The following is a 21,272-nucleotide window of genomic DNA, read 5'->3' on the forward strand; positions in this document are numbered from 1 at the left end:
CCTTTTTTGGGACGTGGGTTGGACGAAATTGTGCAAGTGTAAGAACAAAAATACCAAAAGCAGAAGAGAAAATAAATGGGTGGGGACTGGTGAGACCAAACAAATAGAGAAGTTGGACTTTGCATTGTCATTTAATTTCTTGTCAACCCACCTAACTATGCTTTAACCAACAAAGTCTACTATTTATTGACGATTTGTGGAAAAAAATATAAAAAACTAGTTGATAAACCATACAGGGACGAATTTTGGTCTTTCACAAAGCACCCAGTCCACTGGGTGGCGGTGTTCACTTGAGATGATCTTGTGACACACCGATAGTAGTAATACAACCGGAAGTATCATGTTCTGATAATTCACATTCACAATAAAGTTAAGGTTGCTTATTAACGAGGCGTTAAATTGAGGATACGCAATACGATGACGGGTTTCTAGGATAAAATGAAAACCATCATAAATTTGTATATAAGTTAAAACACCGACTTTTTTTGTTTAAATAATTTCACTAATTTTGTCATATTTTGAATACGGAAGAGGATATCGAAAGCATTCCACCGGCTAGCCCCGCACCGTCTCGTTCGCCGTCCTTGACGGATTGACCCACGTGAGCACGTTCAGCGTTAAATTTACACTTCTCCGTTACGCGAATGCTTTTGCTTTTTAGTAAGATTAATTCTTTTTCAAACTCGGTCTGAAACCGTCGAGCATGAGTGCAAGCAGCAGGTCATTGCTGATGTTGCTCCAACGCTGTCTAGCGGCAAGCCACCAGACTTCCACAAAGTGTGCTCGGATTCCATGGCCCACTTGGACTTCCACGACGCGGACAGCGGTCACTTATCGGGGCGTGTGTCGTCTCCAGTGCGTGGACATCGCGAGGACCACCCAGCGGCGTTTGTGCAGCAAGGTTAGCCTCGTATTTAGTCATTTGGGAATCCAAGGGAGCTTCATAATGGGGCCCACAAAAGACATTTGCAATATTAACTTTCAGGGCCAGCCATTAAAACAAAAAACGAGAGGCTATTGAGCGCCTGCCAATTTAGAGCACTGACACAGAAAATGAACTTTTCGTGAAAACCAGAAACACTAATGCCAATATTTTTTGCGTTTGTGATGCCTCAAACATCTGAACAGTCTTTTTCTCTATAAAATACCCACAGCAACAATTGAAATGTGCGTTTGTTGGAAAAACAATGTATTTTCCAAGCAAACTATTTGACAAACTATTTAGTAGTGGTAGTATTTAGTTGTGTGTGCTTTGTGCATGCTTGTGTTTATGGACATTACGTCATCGCGTCTGCTTCTAAATGTAAATAATCTCTGCCATCTTTTCTATCTTTCGTCACACTCTTTGCAGTAGGTTTAATGCGACAAACACTTAAACAGTCCCAAGCTGCTTGTAACAGTCACTTTTCCAAGGGCCCACCTTGTTTTTTGGCCCTTACACATTATTGTGACACAGCAAAAGATATCCAATGCTGCCGTCTGCTGCCCATAGTGAATGTTTTATTTGTATTTTTTACTTTCCATCTAAGTGATCAAACCAGAGACTTTTCTCTGCCCATTCCCATAAAAGAACGGAAAAAGTAGTTGATGGCGTCCCTCGTTCGGATTGCTGTCAAAAGGTATTCAAAGAGTTCATGTTCGACTGAACATCAACTAAAAAGTATAATTTTCGTGTGTAAGAGAATTTCAGCCCGTACCTTTTCCACTTTTACTTGCAGTAAGAACAGGAGTTCAATCAAGACTTTTTTTTTTTTTTTTTTTAAACACAACTGTCTTTTGTTCTCTTCACATATAGAGGTTGAAAACGTCTTCCACCTCTGCTTGTTCATCATTTTGTACATCCTCCTGCACTTCCAGGCACCATGTGAGGAAGAATATCCTCCCCTTCCAGCCTACCAGTATGAAATTGCGCTTACCAAGAGGAAGGACGTGTACATCGTGCAAGTGATAGGCCTCCCATGGTCATGTACGGCCCAGGACCTGGTGCATTTCTTCTCGGGTAATGAAAAAATATCGATATTTTGAAGCAGCAGCTTCCTTCGAAATTCAGACAGACTTGGTCCTTTTGTTACTATTATCCGCTCACCACAAGCTCATGCAAATGTTTCCTGTTAAGTATTTCATTAATTTTCTGACTTCGTTTGAAGGACAATCTGCCATTCTATGAAATATGCAGAAAAAAATTCCTCGTCTGAAGTGTGATGTGGAACAGTAATCGGAAGTCACAATTGTGTCTCCAGAGTGTCGGATCCGCGACGGCACTTCGGGCGTGCACCTGACCGTGGACCACCAGGGGAGGCCATCAGGACGCGCCTTTCTGGAGATGGAGCATGAGGAGGATGTGAGCAAAGCGCTGGAGAAGCACCGGCAGTACCTTGGTCCTCGCTACGTGGAAGGTTTGAGTCTTCGCAGGCACACTCATGCAGACAAATAAAAAACCCAACTACGCTCACGACACACATCAGCTTTGTGCTCTTGACCGGATATGCAGCAAATTATATTTCAAAATATTGTATTAAAAATTCTTGCAGTCATGCATAATTTTATTGTAATAAAAATTAAGAGCTGCAATAAAATAAATCCAAATTAAAACAAAGTTCAATAACATTATTTCTATAATTGAAAGTAAGAATTTTTTTTAATCTCGCTTATGATAATTCTGGTTAAATATTGCATCCAGTCATCCTTAAGTTTATTGTAAATTAAATTAGGAAAGGTACTTATTATCTTTGATATTGCTTAAAAAATTGATTTAATATTATACGCTTGAGAAATGTAATCTATTCATCCAACCTCAATGTCTTTTGCTGCATTTAAAATGCATCCATTAACATTATAAATGTGTCCTTATTAAACCTGCAAATATACTGATTCAGTTGTACCTAATAAAATGGTGCACGCCCCCTCAGTGTTCGAGGTAACAAACAGCGACGCCGAGGGCATGCTAAAGAAAGCGGCGTTGTTTCCCGCCGACACTCGGGTGGTCCGGCTCCGAGGTCTCCCCTTCACCTGCACCGAGGACGACATCGTTCGCTTCTTTTCTGGTAAGGTGTACCCGATCAAGTATCCTGTGCTTGTCAGCCCGTATGTGAAAGCGCATTTGTGTGTTTCAGGTTTGGAGATCACAGAAAACGGCATCAGCATGGTGATAAATAGCAGAGGGAGAAAGACGGGGGAAGCTTTTGTGTGGTTTTCGTCGCAGGAAGCAGCCGATGAAGCTCTGCACAGAGACCGAGAGCTCATTGGGAACAGGTCAGACATTTAAAGCCATCACAGGGGATCCAGACAATCACCTCTTCTCAAGAGACCACATAACATGTTTTTAAATATAATTTTAGCCCAACACATTCAAATTCTTTAAATGCATCAATTGACATTCCCTCTATTTGCTCGAATGAAATTAGTCCATCTATTTTTTTCTTTTTTGGGGGGGGGGGGGGGGGGGGGCTTATGTTTGAGGTGGATGGATTATTTTGACAAAGCTGCTAAAACAGATTTAGGCACATTTTATGTACAATAATTGAGTGGAATATTCCTTTTGTATACATACTAGTAGTATTAAATTTTTTTAGTGCAGCTCATCAGAAAATGGGAGAAAAGAAATCTCCTAGATGTCGCTAAAGAAATACTCTTAGTGCTTGATGGCTTGAGCCCAAAAGCAGCAAAATGATTGCAGTCATCAAACACAGCATTTACTTCACGTGAACACCGTTGTTTTTTCTCGTCCTGTGACAGGTACATTGAAGTGTTTCCTAGCAGCAGTCAAGAGGTTCATTCAAAATGGAGGAACGCTTCACAAAGCGCAAACGAAACAACAACTGGGAACAAAGTCGGCGCCGCACCCGACAGACCTGGTAACAAGTTTGAAAACTGTCTTGACACTTTTCACACTTTTGCTGTCCATAATCTCAAATGTATATGATGCTTATGAACAGAAAATATCTGCACTTTTAATTAAGGGACTTAAGATGAAGATACATTGGCCAACGTGCATGTTACAGAAGACCAAAAAGATGAAAATAAAAACAATACAAATTAACATTCAACAGTCAGAATGAAAAAAAAAAGTCAACTAAGATATACAGTATAGCCTGCCTCCCAAGACAAAAAGGAATTAAAAAAATCTAACGTTTCCGTTCTTGTCATTTGTATAAAAACTGAAATAAAAAGAAATCCATTCATCAACCCACATTTTTTATGTTTTTATAAAACAAGAAAATTCAGTCTATCCTTATATTTTATTGATTTTTTTTTAATCTACGATGCATCCCTATTCAAGCCATCATCATTAATTTATTAAAAACAGAAGTAAGCAAAATGTCCAACCTTAATTGACTCGGTTCTTTTACATAAAATAGGGATGGATGCATTTAGTTTTTTTGTATGTTTGTTGAATGAAACTAAATCCTCTGTTAATATTTCATCTGTTAAGACACTATGTGTGTGTTGTGCTCTATTTTTCTTAGCCACTGCATCCGTCGCTCCTAAAGTGTCCAACCTGTCGCATTACGTCCACTTGAGAGGACTCCCCTTCCACGTCTCTGGACAGGATGTCGTGAAGGCAATCCTAACTTCTATATGGCTTGCTTGATTATCACAATAATGTTTTTAAAATCAATTCTGTTGCGCTACAGTTCTTTGCCCCGCTGGCGGTGTCCAAGATCCGCCTGGACCTGGGACCCAACGGCAGGCCGAGCGGCGAGGCCGACATTTACTTTGCCAGCCATCAGGACGCCCTGGCGGCCATGTCCAAAGACAGAATGTACATAGGTGAACATGCACTCACATTCGGTTATAGCGAAGCCTCGTTTCATGCTGAGGATACATTCAAGAAAATATGCATTGTAGATGTTTGCGATTCAAACGAGTTTGTATGTGAGTGGATCAAAAGTATATTAGAAAGGAAAACAAAATGTATGCTCCCCTCTTTATTGTGGTTTTCACCTATTGTGGGTTAAGGTGCTCATTTCTTTGATATTTACAGCTAAAGCTTTCGTGCTGAATGTTCAGTTGTTTTTTTCTTTTTAGGTCAAAGATACATAGAGCTGTTCCTCAATTCAGTGCCTGACAACGAAAGGTGAAAAAAAAAAGCTTCTAAACAAGGTAAACAAGCTTTGTTTTGCTGTTTTCGAGTTGACAATTCCCCTTGATGCTAACATGTTTTCTCACCTTTTCTCTTCATGCTGACACATGCCATATTATTCAAGTACTGCATCAAACAATAAACTATTCCTGGTGTCAACACATGCTCGTCTCCATTTATTCCAGAGTGAGCCTTTTTTTTTAATGGAGTGAAAAACAAACTTGTTTTAAATTATTCTAACAAAACAATGTTTTGAACATGATGCTGGATAATATTAAAAACAATTATATATATATATAAAAGTTTTTTGTTCCCCCCCTTTTTTTCCCATTCTTATCTCATTAAATTGTGTCGGCATACCTAATCATTTTTTTTTTTTTTAAGATTTGGATCAAAAACAAGAACAATTTGAGTTTTTTCCCAGCCATAAAAATGACATTTCTTTTTAACAAGCTCGCCGCTCTGTGTGATGAGCGGGCTTGCGTGTGTATGTACTGTTGTTACTCATTTCGTGATCTTGATAACACTAAATTACAAACGGCATTCGTTTCTTACTGCAAAGTGTTGCACAACACGTTACTTACTCGCACTGGTGTTGATGTGACATCAAGCGGTCTGTTAGCTGCGAAGCTAACGACTCAAAGAATGCCACAATGTATCACAGCAGTTGTTTGAAAGTTCATGATTAGCATAACATCTGATTTTCAAATTTCCCCACTGTGGGACTAATAAAGGACATCTTTATCTTTATTTCATTTAGCTCATCTATGTGTTAGCATTAAGGTAACTGAATTTTGTCAAGATGAAATTATGTTTGGTTCAAATAAATACACAATGTTTAATAGTCATTTGTATTGTGTAGGCGTGACTAAACAGCTTGAAGCAAGCATGCGTTTGCACCTTTTACTATGTTTGTGCTTAAAACAAGTGTCTTTGGTCTCTATAAGGTGGATTGTGGGTGGGTCCGGAACATACCCCCACAATAAATGGGGGTTCAACGTTGACATCCATTATTAGGGGATCCTTTTGAGTGTTAAAGAAAAAAAAAAAAAAGTGCATGTGGCAGTTCCAGTTGTAGCAGGAAAGAGTCTGTTTTGTTGTTTACACTGGCGCAGAGGAAGCGTACTGCTGAAGTAAAAGTGCGTAGCATGCGGCGCACACCACCTCGGGCAGGATGGACGACGGCAGCGGCAGCTCGTTGGCCAAGCAGCCCTCGCAGAACACCCCGCCGCAGTTCTTGCACTGTCTCTGAAAAAAATACAAAAGGGCAGATTTAGCAATTATTTATTTTTATTTTTTTGCGCAACCCCATGCTCGGCTCTGCTGATAGTCCCACAGATGCATGTGGCAGTGGCAGCATTTTAAATGGTAAAAAAAAAAGCCTTTCCAATGCTGAAATAGCCCAGAAGCATTGTAGCAAGAAAGAAATTATCTAGATTCTAGAACACAACTTTTTAACAGAACATGTGACAAGAAATGAAAACATTTACTCATTAGATGAACTAATCTTTGCTGCCCACTGAAAAGCATGTTGACACTGTTTCCTCACTATATTAATTTGCACCTGTGATGCATTTTTATTTATTTATTTATTTTCTTAAGAAAAGCATAAATCACTTCGTGTTCATATTCGGGTCATTGCAAATTTTGCATTATTTTCTTTCTTGCTTGACATTCTTTTTTTGCTATTTTCACATTTTTAATTGGCATACAGAAAAACAAACAAAAGTATTGTAATATTTTCATATGAGATGCAATTGCATTTGGCATAGTTCTATAATGAAGTAGTAAATGATTTTAAATTATTTTTTACAGCCAATCAAGCATGGTTCATTTTCATCCATCTGAATCGTTTGTCCTCACGAGGGTTGCGGGGGGTGCTGGAGCCTATCCCAGCTGTCTTCAGCAAGTAGGGGAGGTACATCCTGGACTGGTTGCTAGCCAGTAAAGCAAATTAAAACCTACAGTACAGATGAGTCAAAAGCAAATCAAAAAAATATATTCCTTTGCTGCCATCTTGGTGCACAGTATTTGAGAAGCATAATTTAGACTAAAGTGTGCTTTGACGCCATGTTGTGGCTATAACAGACAATCAGAAACCTTTTAGGTTGCAGTGCCTTTATTCCACATAAAAATTAAAAATCAAACTTTATAAAACTTTTAAAAATTACCCCCCCCCCAAAAAAAAAAAATATCATGAATGTAGACCTTTGACATTTTTGTTTCTTGTACAGAATCTCACACTGTTACCTTTGTCTTGAGGAGGGAGTCTTCCTGCTCGCACATTCGACACATAGAAGCTTCGCTGATGTCCACAAATGGCTCATCCTGGACAGGAACATATAGAGAACATCTAGCATAGCACTTCAATTCAAATCATTTGGGGGGGCCGTGAACGTGGAATTCCACTCAATATACATATACACACACACACACACACACATATGTATATATACATAAAAATATATATAAAAAAAAATCACGGTAGGATACTGGTATCTGGTACAATGCTACAACGAACATTATTTGTAAACATGACGAAAAACAAGTTCTGAGATGACCGCTAATTGAATAGCACAAGGACGAAAACATAGATACACACAACTCCGGCTTGAACATATATTATGAAAAAAAACTAAACTCTTACGTTTTCATCGTCATCATCAGATGGGCAGAAGGACCTTTTGGAGACACAAATATATAATGATATTGTTGAAAACACTTTAGAATGGCTGCCATGTTGTTGATGAAAGTACGCACAAGCTGGAGTTTGGGCTGCTTTTGTCCTCTGCTGTCACTTGGAGGTGCTTCCTCACTGCTGGAGATCCTGAGTGAGACTGCAACACGAAAGCCTCGTCAGCAAACAAACACCGGACAGCACACAGTATGTTGCCATTTGGAATGCGAGTGTACTTGGGGGAGGTCCTGGGGTGGTGTGCCGACTAGGTGGTGCTCTCGCTCCTTTCTAAGCTCCACCTCCAGGTTGGACCTAGTGGAAGGCAGAAAACACCAGATTTGGAATTTTGGTTTGGACTGTGTTGGACTTTTGGGGGTTACCTGTGTCTCCGGAGCCGCTCGAGCTCCACCTCCAGGCTCTCGATCTTGTCCCCGAACTCGCGCTTGAAGAGACGGTTGGCCTCCAGTACTGCCTCCTTTTCCCGCTCAGCCTGCTTACATCTGTTTTTTTTTGTTTTTTTTAATGGTGATGGAGCGATGCAAAAACAACTTTCAAAGAAAATGAAACCAACTGAAAAGTAAGGCAGTGAATGAAGGGCGTTGGTGCAGAAAATTGTGTGTGTACGCTGAAGAGCGGAAAGTGGAAGTGTCGGCAATGTAGAATTTGGGACTGAAAAAATGAACACAGCTAAATTAAATAAGTTGACGTTCCTTTTTTTTTTGTCCAAGGAAATGTGAAATCCTTCAAAAAGTAACAACTTTAAAAATGTCCAACATTTTGAATTCAGTTAAGAATTAATGTTTTTTTCCTTTGGAATATGTGGAAAGTAGAAATTGTTGGAATGGTTTGGAATCCATTGTGAAATGTGGAATTTGCAGCAAGTAATTAAGAAGCCAAGGATAATAACAATAATGTTATTAAATAAGTTTTGTTTATGACTTTTTAAATAGAGATTAGAATTCAATATAAATTTGTGCTGGTTTTACTTTGTATCCTTGTTTTGCTTTTTTGTAAAATTTACTTATAATTTTTTGCATATATATATATATATATATATATATATATAATATATATAATATATTAATATATATAAAATATAAATATAATATATTAAAAATAAAAATATATATATATATAGTTTCGTATCAGTCTCTTTTTGTACCTTTTACGTAGAATTTTTTTACATGTATTTTTATAGCAATCGTTTTTTTAATTCTCTTGTTGCGTTTATATTCCGTTTTCTCTTATTTCCCATAATTTGTTTGCTTTCATTTATTGTTGAATTTTGACAAACATTAATTCATGTTTTTTTTCCCATTCATTAGTATACTTGGAAAAAAATATTCCCTACATACAAACATACACACATTATATTTTCCTATTTATTTTTTTTAAAGAATTTAATCAGCTCTTCAGCCTTCACATAATAATAACCAACTCACAAGCAAGCGATATGTCAGGAAGTGGGCTGTTTTTTGGTCGATTGTTTTATTAGCCTAATGGTTACAAGGACAAATGTTGACATACAGTTCTAAAATCCAGAAATGAATCGTCTTTCTTCCATTTAACCACTTCCTTGGACCACCGCCCTGGCACGGGAGGGGAAAGGGGGGGGGGCGGCTTGGGTGCTCATGAGCACGTCTGACAAGAAGCACGAAGCGCGTTGGAGAACACAAGGATTTCCTTAAAAGATGCATTGAGTCCGTGCTATTCGAAGCCGGTAGAAAAAAAAAGGAGGTGGGAGGGTGGAGCTCCCTAATTTGGTTATTTCTCCGTCAGCGCGTTTGCGTGGGGCTACTGCTGCAGCTGCAGGAGCTTCCCTGCGGCCGAGTTGAGGTTCCTGGCCTGCTTGACCAAATGTTTCTCACTAACCGCGTCGTTAAAAGAGAAAGAAATCCCCCCCCCAAAAAAGAAAAAATTAAAAATGTGATGGGGTAAAAAAATACAATTTAAAAAAAGGAGGAGGTGGTGAAGGGAGACAACAGGAGAGTTTTGAACAAATAAATCTAGCATTGGGTGTTTTGCGTTCCGGTGCGGTTCGGAGATGCTCACCTGCTTTCCAGTTGTTTGATGGTGCCGGACATCTGGGTGATTTTGTCCTCCAGGCGGGCCACGGCGTCACTCTTCTGCTTGGCGCTGGCGTCGGCGCTCTGAGGAAGAAGTATGAGCCCATTTTTAATTGGTCAGGCCCTAGTGTATACATATCATGAAATAAGTCAGATCATAACAACGATGGCGAAAAATCTTTATTCCACTAAACGATATGTTAACGCGCGGACGGCACTTCTCCAGCTCTGAACTTGTCTCAAGTCGTGGCATACTTGCGACTTGTGGCTGAGCTGCTGGTTGATGACGCGCAGGTCGTCCAGCTGCTGCCGGAGCTCCACCAGCGCATCCTGCTTCTCGCACACGTCCTTCTCCAGCATCTTCATGGACAGCTCCATCTCCTGCTTCATGCCGATCTGCACCTCGAGCTCCTTTTCCACGTCCTGCGCCACCAACAAATAAAAAGCGTGCACAGTCTTTGACGTGCTCGACTTGGATTGGATTGGATTTTTAAAGTGGGACAGATGGGCCAGGTATGTCATGTGTAGGACTGAGCTTAAAAAAGGAATAACGTCATTCATATTACATATTGAACATTATTGTTTTCAATTCATTTGATTGTAACGAAACTTGGCTATTATTTATCCATCCATTATCTGTACCGCTTCTCCTCACAAGGGTCGCGAGGAATACTGGAGACATAATGGGGCACTGTGCTTGCTGTGATTGGTTGGTCAAGTCCTCGTCGGCGGCTCTGGGCTTCCATAGAGCTAAATTGTATAGAATGTGCCATATAAACGATCTAACGATCTTTCGGCCAACACGTCAAAACCCTTCATGATCTAATATCTTCAACCACGAATTTGAATGAACTAATTTTAGAAAAAAAAATAGGCCTAAACATCGCAATGAAAATCAGAGGCTTCTTGCTCATGGGCCGGATAAAAGTCAACGGACCACACTTTGGCCACAGCAGAAAAGTGGAATGGAGCAGGACGCTCACCAGTCGAAGGAGCGTCTCCTCCTTGAGCTGCTTGCGCGTTTCGCCCAGCGCTGGTCCGTCGGACGTGGCTGAGTCGCTTCTCAGCGTCTGAGAAAGAAAGTGCGTGAAAAACGCATGAAAGCAACAATCAAGATTCAAAAGTAGCAGAAGGCGACCGACAGCTCACCTTCCTGTTGGACTCCAGCTGGTACGAGCTCTCCTCTTTCACCCGCTCGACGTCTTCTTGGAGCGTAATGATCCTGTTGTTGGCCACTGCCAGCTACACAAGTTCAATCCAAAATTCAAGAAGAAAAAAATGACACTGGTCTCAGCAAATTATAATCAGCCATGACTTTTTTACTCTTGATGTTGATTTAAAAAAAGTCTTCACTTTTGTCTTGCACATCAGGTTTGAGAGATTTTTTTTACCTAAAAAGCTTGCGCAATACAGAATTTACCATGTGTTGACTAAAAACTCCAGCTGTGAATGAAGCCTTAATTCAGAAATATCACTTACTATATTATTTGATTACATGTTATAATATAGCTCCTTTTTAATAATAATAATAATAAATTATCATTATTATTATAGTGATTGTGAAAACCTGATGTGCCAGAGAGAAAACTAGGGCAGATTCAGAATCAGTGCATAAAATTAATCTAGAAAAGTTTACTAAAAATCTCTTGACCATATATTTATTCTTTTTTTCTAAATGACAATGGACCTGCGAAAACAACTGCTAACAGTTGTTTGTATCATGGTCTTAAACTTTGACAAACGCATTTCCCTTAAAGCGGGGTCGTTTTGCCAGTAAAGAACATGAGCAAATTAACAAAAAAAAAAAAAAAAGACACGTCATATTTGATGAAACTCTCAGTATAACCGGAAAGTAGTACACGTGAAATAATTTGTGAAGAGAAAAAATAAAAATAAATCAGCTCCCCACCCAAAAATAAAATAAAAATAAATCCACATTTACACAGAGCTGCAAAAGGCTTATAATTTGCACTTGCTTATTGAGGCATACTTTTTAATATTGTACTCAGCTGTTAGTAACTTTTTATTCATTTATTTTTTTTAAATGGTGTACTAAATGAATTTCGGCCTCGACTGTACAAAATGTGCTCATTTTTGGGTAGCAAGAACAGGAATGAATACATCTCACACAAATGTGTCTCGCACCTCTTCAGTGAGCTTCGTGTTGGACTTCTCCAGGGCGTCCACTTTGGCTTGGAGGTTATTTACTGAAGCGCTACACGTACACACACACACACACAAGACACAACTTGAGCGTCGTTATTTGCTTGCTTTTGAAATAAACATCACGCAAACACACGAACCTCAAATGTCTGTTGAGCTCCTCCACGTAATTCTTCTGATCCAGTATGGCGGTGATCTGACCGTCACTGATTGACACAAAACAACATCAACACTGTTTTGTGGGCGGGGGACGCAAGGATAAGTCCATTCAATATCGGAACGGCTTCTTCGCATTAGGTCCGCGGGTGTGCTGGAGCCTATCCCAGCTGTCTTCCAGCAAGAGGCGGGTCTTTATTATTCAAATACACTCAGACTCACCCTTCTGCACTCTTGCTACTGTGCCCGCCATCTTTTAAGTACATTGAGAAATCGATTACTCCAACCTGTGGAGAAAAATGAAGAATGAGTGAGGATTGAAACCATGTCACGCTTGAACCAGGGACTATGAGGGACACACTGGAAAGAAAAATACAAATATGGGGGGGAGGGGATACATATATGGGATAAAAAAAAAAAGCTGAATTTAATGAGCAAAACGGCAATTGTAAAGGAGTTGTGGTATTATTGCAGGATAAAAAAAACATGTTAGCATTACAGTAAACAGAAAAAAATATTTTTTAAAAATGTAGAATGAAATCTTTAAGAAAAACAATTAACTCCTATCCCCCGCAAAATTACATTGGTTTTCAAAAAACATAACATATATAAGTACATATACATATATATACACACATATACATACATACATACAGATGTATTTACATACATATTTTTTTTATTTTGTCTATACACACATACGCATACACACACAGACATGCACATACATAAAATAATATAACAGCGGTTAAATTATTTTCACAGGCCATTTTTTGGGGGGGGAATAAAAAAAAAAATCCAGATTATCTTTTTCAAAGCCAAAGTTGTAATGTTACAAAAATAAATCTCTGTGATATATTGGCCTTGTTTTTTTTTGTCATAACATCACAACTTTACTCTGCAGACTCCAGCCCCCAAATAGTTAAAAAACAATAAAAAAACAAATAGGCTGCTCCATTCCATGCTGATGAGCTGTCAAGACCTTGACGTGTTTGGTGCATTCGAGATGTTTAAACGCTGTGGAGGTTTCTCTGCTGATTTAGCACACTTTCTAAACCTGTGCTGTTGAAAGTGGACCAACCTGCGAGTCCAGGTCCTCTCCTTTCATGCACAGGTTGGCGTCGATGACGTTGAGCCCGACTAGCAGTCCGGCAATGACGGCTCCCTCCTCCTCCATCATCAGAGCGTTGGGCTCGTAGAATTCGCTACACACGCACACACACACAAAGGAAAATTATATACATGAACACACACATTTTGGTTTGTTTGACAGTAAAGGAGCAAGTGCGAAGCGGGTCATGAACCTTAGCAGGTCCTTCCTGTTGATGATGGTCTTCATGTAGTCGGACAACTTCTTCTGCATCAGGGCGAGTCGAAGCCAAGCGCGGCCTCTTCCTAACGGCGTCCTGTCAGTCGTAAAACTCGACATTATTATGTGAATGGATGTGCCTCCTTCTATATTTTTCCAGCGTTCCAAATTCAAACCATTCACCTTATTATTTCCCTTCCACAAATCCATTGACCAATCGCAACTTCAAGAGTCACATTGTATACTTTAACCACCCCATTAACCCCGCCGCATTTCCATTGAGGTTCAACATTCACTCTTCAGTTCTCTATCGTAGCACAACTTTTGATACGGGATGGATGAATTCCAACTGACTTGAGGCCAGGCAGGTCTTTGACACTGGCGGTGATCTCCCCAGCCTCGGGCGTCAGCTTCTCCACCAGCTCCAAGGCCCCCCAGAACGACTTGTTCTGGCCCAGGAAGGTTTTCTTGGCTGCGAATGAAAAGACGACAACAAATGAGTCGGTCTTTATCGGATCACTGCACTCATACTGCATGACTACTATTATTACTCATAATTGATTTAACTGTCGCTGGCATTTGGGAAGGTGTTTTGAAATGACATTAACCTTAACAAACAACGCAAAACACCTTAGTCGGGGTAACAAATAGCATTATTGTTGTAACCTTTTCAGGCAATAGCTATTTGAACACAAACACTCGGATATAAAATCCCTCATCCTTTGCAAACAACGACTACCTATAAATGTATATATGCACACATGCAATATAAAACTCTTGAGCGCCATTTCAATGCAGTTAACGGGAATCCTATCGAGGAGCGCCGCTGACGTTAACTCTGCTTTTTTTTCTTTTCTTTAAATGGGAATGGGTGGAGTCTTGGCCAACTCTGCTTTGATCACCGAGCTTGGAATGAATAAAGAAAAAAAAACTTAAACATGGTAGCATTGAATCGCTTTTGGACGACCTCACCGTGTGCAACAACAATGTGTACACTCTTAAAAGATAACAGACCATTGGAAATAAAACCGTTACAAGCATCTCGCTATTGATCACATATTTGTCACGTACCACAAAGAGCATCACAAAAGAGAGAAAAAAAAAAGAAGGCGATTATTGAAATTTAGAAGAAGCGATGATGTATTGTAAATATACACGCATACTATTAAACACGACAACTAAATAGTGTGCAAATAGTTTGTAAAGTTAGTTAAATTTAAAAATTATTACGATGGCGATTTATTGTAATTAGTATTTTACAGAAGACAAAGACTATTCAGGAGTTTGAAGTGGCACTAAATAAACAATTCTCATCAAAGTCGCATGAAAATATATATTTTCTGCATTTTATTTTCATTAAAAAAAAGTGATTTGGGTGCAACTGGCCAATGCTGATTACTAGAAAATTGAATAAAGATAGAGGCGTGATGGAAAGAGGAGAGTGTAATCTTTCCTTTGATAGCTGGTGTTTACATCGTCTTAAAACTAAATATTCTGCAAGCCTTGACAGACCAGTGAGAATACTCTGACTTGGGGGGCACCCAATTAGTTTTAGATCGAGTCATGTTTCCAAAGAGCTGCAGAAGGCAAGAGCGTGTGTTGTTGAGGTTACTTTTCAAGCCGTGCTTGAGGCAGTGCTCCATGACCACGAAAAACTGTTGCAGGGGCGCGTAGTCCGAGTCCAGCGTGCGTCCCAGGTTGAGTGCCGACTCGATCAAACCTTTGATGCTCAGCTTGGCCATGTTCATCAGGTTGAGCCTCTCGATGGTGATGGGGTCCTTGGGATCTACACCACACACAGAATATCAAACCGCTTACTATGACAAAGGCCACACCTGTGCAAACTACAAAAGTTGCGAGTAGTTTTACTACACGTTGAGCCATTCAATTTTTTTTTTTTCCATAGCATAATAAGAGTCGCAGGGGAGCTGCAGTCCAGCCCAGCTGACTTTGGGGCGAGTGGTAGGCTAAGGGGACGTCAGGGAGCAATTGCGAAATAATCGCAGGGCACATTGAGACAAGCAATTGAATTCCAAAGTGAATGAGCAGGAAAAAGATGTCCAGCCTTGTATGAGCTTGAAAAACAAAATGCAGGTAGAGTTTTTTAAGCTAGCACAGAATGTGCAATGAAACGGAATCTTTTCTTTAGCTGACACAAGCTCAAAATAGTTTCAGTTTTTCGAATCTCTCTGCTTCCTCCACTGTATTTTATCGTAGCATTAGTGTTGTCCCACGCACACGCGCGAGGGAAATCGTGACTGAAATACATGTGATTCCTATTCAAGTGTTGTCAAATGTTGTCACTGCTGCACGCAAGAGGCAGATAATGAACGGTACTATCGCTCGATAACGAATGGGAGGCAACAGATCGTCATTAATTGCTAAACAGGACCAAATTGTGACTTTGCAAAGTATCTGTTGTCAAATTCCTAAACACAGAAAAACAACACATAACGTGAGTTGTTTATGTAAAAAAAAAAAATCATACATTATTAGGGTAACACGTTACTTTCTCACACGTAACCGATATCACTGATCACGATAAGTCATGCTTCCGACGTAACCGCCGTCGCTAACGTAGCTTTGTTCACAGTGCCAACGCTAGCTTAGTATTGTTATTTGGATCGAGCTGAATAGTTAACGCCCGAGTAGTGACCACCAGTGAGGACCCACTTGTTTTTGTAGAAATTATAGTAGTTATCAGCAATATTCTCTGAAATTAATTGCACTTTATGAGGGCCTAAATATGCTCAAAAACTGACCGAGCTTTGACACACATCAGGCCTGCCCAAAAACTGAACATTTAGAAGTTGTTGCCCCAGCAAGACTTCACCACAACCGGAAGCCAGGCAACAGTTGTTGAGAACTGTGATCGTGAACACACTCAATGAGGGCGCTATTAGTGAAGTGATGCTAATTCAAATCTTGTTAGAAGTTTCAACACTGCAAACACCCCATTTAAATCACTCACTGCCATCGATTTTTGATTTGAGTTTGGTGGTATACAACATATTTACACCACCAAAAAAAAAAAAAAAAAACAACACTACTGAATGTTTTGAATCATGACAACATTCGACGCAGCTTCCATGCATGACGATATTTAATTGTGTGGAATTTGTTGGAAGGCGAGGCCAGAGACAAGGAAGGAGCGGGTCAGCAACAAGCGGCACATCCTCAAGTGCAGCGTCATGGCCATTTGTTTGCGTCGCATAATTGACAAAACATCAACGGACATATCGAGCATCGTCAAATCCATAGTGATGCCACCGCAAACCCGCTCATCTTCTCTTGGGGGGTGAGGGGTGTGTGTCCTTGTTAGGCAACCCCACTACGAATCCTACCTTCATGGGCCGGCTCGGGGTCCGGCGTGAGAGAGATGTCGTTGAGCTCGCGTAGGCACAGCCATTCGCCGTCCACCGATACGCGGAAGTTGCACAGATAAATGGTCTCCCGGGCGGCCTGCGTGATCTTGTCGGTGGTGGGCGTCGGCGTCTCGCTCTGTGGCGTCAGATCCGACATGATGGCGGTGATGACTCGGCAAAAAACACCTAACTGGCGGTGTGTGTGCTTGTTCCCCCGAAATTCTCAGTGAGGGGACAAAAAGGATGGCTGTAGCAGGTGTCTCACTCCTCCTCCCCGTGACTGACAGAGACGCTGCGCTACCTCACTCGTCCACCCCCTTTCCCTCCCCACTTTTTCCTTGTGCAAGCCAGGGATTTAGAGAGAAAGAAAAACAATCAATCACCCACCACCCTCGTCTGAAGTCTGATTAGGGCTGGTGGCGGCTGGATGCACACTGGGTGTTGACCAAGATGGCCGACCGCTGTGGCGGAGGAGGGCTGGATAGCAGCGTCACGTGAGCAGATGGTGCAAGAAAGAGAGAGAGCGAGAGAGAAAGGGGGGAGGGGATGATGGTGGTCCCCAGTGAGGCCAACCTAATGCTAATGATGCCGGCGAGCAGCACATGAGTTCCCATTATGGGAATCTAATAAACAACCAGTCAGCGGGAATGAGACCAAAAATGACAGCGTGGAATCTTCTCATTCAAGATAAATCGAACGTGACGCAACGGCAATGCTCATCAGACAAGAATAGTGTTCTATGTTCACCAATGGCAAATTCACCCATTTGGTTATTTTTTTAAAGAACAAATCATCCTTTTCATAACTGATGTTTCTGGTGTTTCTTTCTGAAACACGTGAAGTTGTCACAAGATGGCCCTATCTTGTAGAAAAGTAGTGCTAGACAGTTAGGAATCTCTCCCGTAGCGGTTAAACGATTATTCAAAATACTAGAATCATTCTATTACATTAAAGGCGAAGTAAAATCTCTGCCTTGAAACTTTGTAGGTATAATCGCTTTCCAAACGGACTGATGTTATAGGTGTCACACGGACCACTCCATGTAGAAATACTTTGGCAAAATGGCAAAAAGTATCCTAAAAAGGCAAAAAAAGTACAACATTTGAGACCATTTGACACCTAAAAAAAAGGCAGATTAAGTGCAGTGCTACCACAGCCACATCCACTATTACCAAAACAGAAGGAAATGTATCACTGTTTGCTAATTTATTCTTTTTTATAACATATTGTAACACCTGCAGGTGGTCAAGGATAGATGGTCGCCCAAGTAGCACAATCATTTATGAGCCGCCAATAACAACACCTCAGGCAGACTAAGTCAAAACGCTAACAGCCACATATCTACATCCGCTGACGCCCATGTCACTCACCAGGCCAGGTACTGTCACAGAGATGACATTCGAACATAAAGAGGGGCAACCCCAAAAATTGCCATGTCATCATCCACACTGCTTATCCTGCTCAGGGTCGTTGGAAGATGCTGGGGCCTACCCCAGCTGACTACGAGCGAAAGGCGCACCACACCCTGAACAGGTCGCCATTCAGTCACAGGGCAGACATGGACACCGTCACCAAGTGGGAACCGCGGATGTACCACTACACCATCAGCAACTCACCCCGAAAATTGTGTTAAATAATGCAATATAAACTAGTATGTGAATAATAATCAATGGGATAATCAATAGAATATTTTCTTTCATTGGACTGATGACAAGGGCTCCATATATTTATTACTATTATAATTATTTCAATGAAATATAGTGTATGGTGATAATGCTCTTATTTGAACACATATTTTGCATTTTTTTGTTTACAAACGCTATCAAAATAACATGTGACTATTCAAGAGTGGATTAAGAGTATTAATGGTTTTCCAAAGAAACAAACAGGAAGTATGACACGGGACAGGGTCACGTGATCTCCCAAACTTGTTGACGTTAGTTTGCAGCCGGATTATCTGTGACATTTTCCCAATTTTTCTTATTTTATTTACAATATCACTCATAAATTACGACAATTATATATTTAAAAATACATGTATTTAAAGTGACGTTACCTTGAGTTGTTAGCTCCCAGCAAGGTAGCATATGGCAGACACTCAGTCTCGTGACCGCCATGAACAACAATTCAACAAATAAGGATAACTTGCATATTAAAGTGTATGATTCGAAAATGGCTATGGTGAAAGAGCTCATTTTACTCACTTTTCCGCTTTGATTCGACCCTTTCGATGTGGAAGTCATACTTGGGCGAGAGCGATGAGCCTGCAGCTTTCCCGAATCTCACGTTGGCGGAGCTCAACGCCTCCTTGAAGTAAATCACCGAGGTGGGCGACAGGGTCTCGCCCGGGCTGTCGTCACGGTCGCGGTGACCGTTCTCGTCAAAGGAACCGCGGCTCCCGGTGGCTGGTGCCCGCGGAGCATGCCCCGCCGCGGACAAATCCCAGTCGGCCATCCCCGTTGAATAAGCAACACTGTCCGTTCAAACTCACTTCATGTGACCAGCGGCTATGTAGCTAGGTGCTTGTTAGCTTGGGTCGGGCATAACGATGGCTGCCAAACCCAGCGCGCAGTGCGTATCGCGCATCGAGCCCGCGATGTTACACCAAAATCGGTCACGACACCTTCCAACCTCTCACCCCACGGAAGGTAAAACATCCACTCTCCTTTTCGCTAATCCGATGCTAATTCCGAGTGTCATCACGTGACGTCACCGTGATTGTATTTACAGCAGATGATGTGTCACTGCCACGCTGAATTCCTGACCCAAATCGATGCGACTTCCTGCGCGCCATCGGTGCTGCTATTTTCAAGTGGAGTGAGTTGTCTCGGTGTTAAATAGTTGAGTAGGAGATACCACACCTGCAAAGGAGAGCTAATCAAAAATGTCACACGCTAAATCGGACAAATACAAATTTATCGAACGTCGTTACTGTGGTGGTGACTATTGAAATATATAAAGGAGTAAATGTTTTAAATTATGAGAATAACAATTTTAGACGTTGTTTGTGGTCCCAATCAAACAAAAATGTGGAAACTAGACTCTGGACAAAGGTGAGTATTTGTAAGCAACAGTATGGTTTCCCGCATTATTTGCTTTGAGGGTGTTGATGGAGAAATTCGGGAGGACCTTCATTGTGCCTTTGGAGATCTAGAGAAAGCCTACGACATGGTATCCAGAAACGAACTGTGGGACTTTTTGAGATAAAGTCTGGAGTGGCAAAGAAGAATGTTTGAATAGTACAGGACATGTATGAAGGTAGCTGTGTTGTGGCTGTGGTGGAGGCAAGACTGCATCAGGGATCAGCTCTAAGACCCTTTCTCTTTTGCTGCATAGGTTGATGGATGAGCTTTGACTGGAAAGCAACATGATGTTTGCAGATGACATTGTGATCTGCAGTGAAAGCAGGGATCAGCTAGTGGATCATTTAGAAAAGTGGAGGCCTGTGCTGGAAAGGAGAGGACTGAAGATTAGCAGAACTAAGGCAGAATATATGGCTGGTCTAGTAACCTTATTCTGTTGAGATTGTATTTGTGGAATATGATTAAAGCAGAAAATCCCACCAATTTTTATCCATCTATGGGGGCTGCAGTTTTGTGTTGTACTCCCACCTGATTTGAACTGAAACTGACGGTAGAACTCTTCATCTTGTTGGTATCCCTCACCACTTTTGACCACCAATGGGTTCACAGGGACTGCTGCCACAACAGGCACAAACACTAACCACCTTACAGCCACATCTCTTTCTTTACCGCTCTTTGTGAGCATGGTTTCTTGTAAGTTTTTTGCGGGTCTACTCATTATCCTGATGCACACCAAATTTCATGTTGCTAAGTGAAACTGGCTTCTGGAGTTGATTAATTTATTTTTTGTCCGATGAAACAAAATTGCAGTTTTTCTGTCTTTTCGGGCGCTTCTTGAAACTTATTTGTTGGTCTCTTCATGATAGACATGTCTACTAAATGTCATGCACCTCAGTGAAACTGGTTTAAGTGGCAGAATTTTACAGAGCAAAAGGGCTGCAACATGACAGACTTCCTGTTTTTTATTTTTTTGGGCATGGCTTCCTGAGATTTCTACTACTACCTCTACCTATGCACAGATGGAGCTAGGATTTTTTTTCTTTCCCTTGGGGTTGGTGGAGGGGGGCAATGTAGGGACCAAGAATATCTCAGGTGGTCCGCGAATCAAAAAAAGGTTTTCACAAAGGCAAGGAATTCTTAAAAAAATGAAGCTAAACATTCAATATATTTTCTGAACGGGAATGGGAGGAAATCCCGCAAAAAAAAAAAAAAACAAAATACTCAAAAGTCAATTATCTGGCCTGGCACTCGGGTGGGCCCCAAACTTATTTCATGGGGGGGGGGTGCAGTCCCCCTTTGAACCCACAGCTCCACTAGTGTACTTATGGTAGCTATGTCTACCAAATTTCACATCGGTGAAATTGGCTAAG

At 41.0% G+C, this 21,272-nt stretch overlaps 2 protein-coding genes across 5 annotated transcripts; one reads left to right on the forward strand and one right to left on the reverse strand.

The window, feature by feature from the left end:
- The first annotated feature begins 375 nt into the window (after window positions 1-375).
- On the forward strand, window positions 376-5,246 carry grsf1 (G-rich RNA sequence binding factor 1). Of its 2 annotated transcripts, XM_088287972.1 has the most exons (10): window positions 379-901; window positions 1,858-1,999; window positions 2,241-2,396; window positions 2,910-3,044; window positions 3,114-3,252; window positions 3,736-3,854; window positions 4,467-4,561; window positions 4,635-4,770; window positions 5,029-5,103; window positions 5,208-5,246. In XM_088287972.1, the coding sequence occupies exons 1-9, from the start codon at window positions 704-706 to the stop codon at window positions 5,079-5,081; spliced, it is 1,173 nt and encodes a 390-aa protein (XP_088144098.1). In that variant the 5' UTR covers window positions 379-703; the 3' UTR covers window positions 5,082-5,103; window positions 5,208-5,246. The 2 variants fall into 2 exon arrangements, with proteins under 2 accessions (XP_088144096.1, XP_088144098.1); XM_088287970.1 differs by having other exon boundaries at window positions 376-901; window positions 4,635-5,246.
- rufy3 (RUN and FYVE domain containing 3) lies at window positions 3,671-19,621 on the reverse strand. Of its 3 annotated transcripts, none has more exons than XM_088287955.1 (18): window positions 19,024-19,621; window positions 15,067-15,240; window positions 13,809-13,926; window positions 13,450-13,551; window positions 13,227-13,350; window positions 12,368-12,432; window positions 12,130-12,195; window positions 11,972-12,041; window positions 10,976-11,068; window positions 10,810-10,896; window positions 10,082-10,249; window positions 9,813-9,910; window positions 8,141-8,260; window positions 7,997-8,072; window positions 7,844-7,920; window positions 7,731-7,764; window positions 7,334-7,411; window positions 3,671-6,331 (listed from the first exon to the last, which is right to left on the reverse strand). In XM_088287955.1, exons 1-18 carry the CDS (start codon window positions 19,271-19,273, stop codon window positions 6,185-6,187), a joined length of 1,947 nt encoding a protein of 648 aa, XP_088144081.1. In that variant the 5' UTR covers window positions 19,274-19,621; the 3' UTR covers window positions 3,671-6,184. The 3 variants fall into 3 exon arrangements, with proteins under 3 accessions (XP_088144081.1, XP_088144085.1, XP_088144092.1); XM_088287959.1 differs by lacking the exon at window positions 19,024-19,621 and adding an exon at window positions 16,799-17,297; XM_088287966.1 differs by lacking the exons at window positions 3,671-6,331; window positions 7,334-7,411; window positions 7,731-7,764; ... (2 more) ...; window positions 8,141-8,260; window positions 19,024-19,621 and adding exons at window positions 9,229-9,627; window positions 16,799-17,295.
- Window positions 19,622-21,272: the final 1,651 nt, after the last annotated feature.

The sequence above is a fragment of the Idiotropiscis lumnitzeri genome, chromosome 1 (genome assembly GCF_059441095.1).
Source record: "Idiotropiscis lumnitzeri isolate Australia: NSW breed Sydney's pygmy pipehorse chromosome 1, RoL_Ilum_1.0, whole genome shotgun sequence".
NCBI classification, from domain to species: domain Eukaryota; kingdom Metazoa; phylum Chordata; class Actinopteri; order Syngnathiformes; family Syngnathidae; genus Idiotropiscis; species Idiotropiscis lumnitzeri.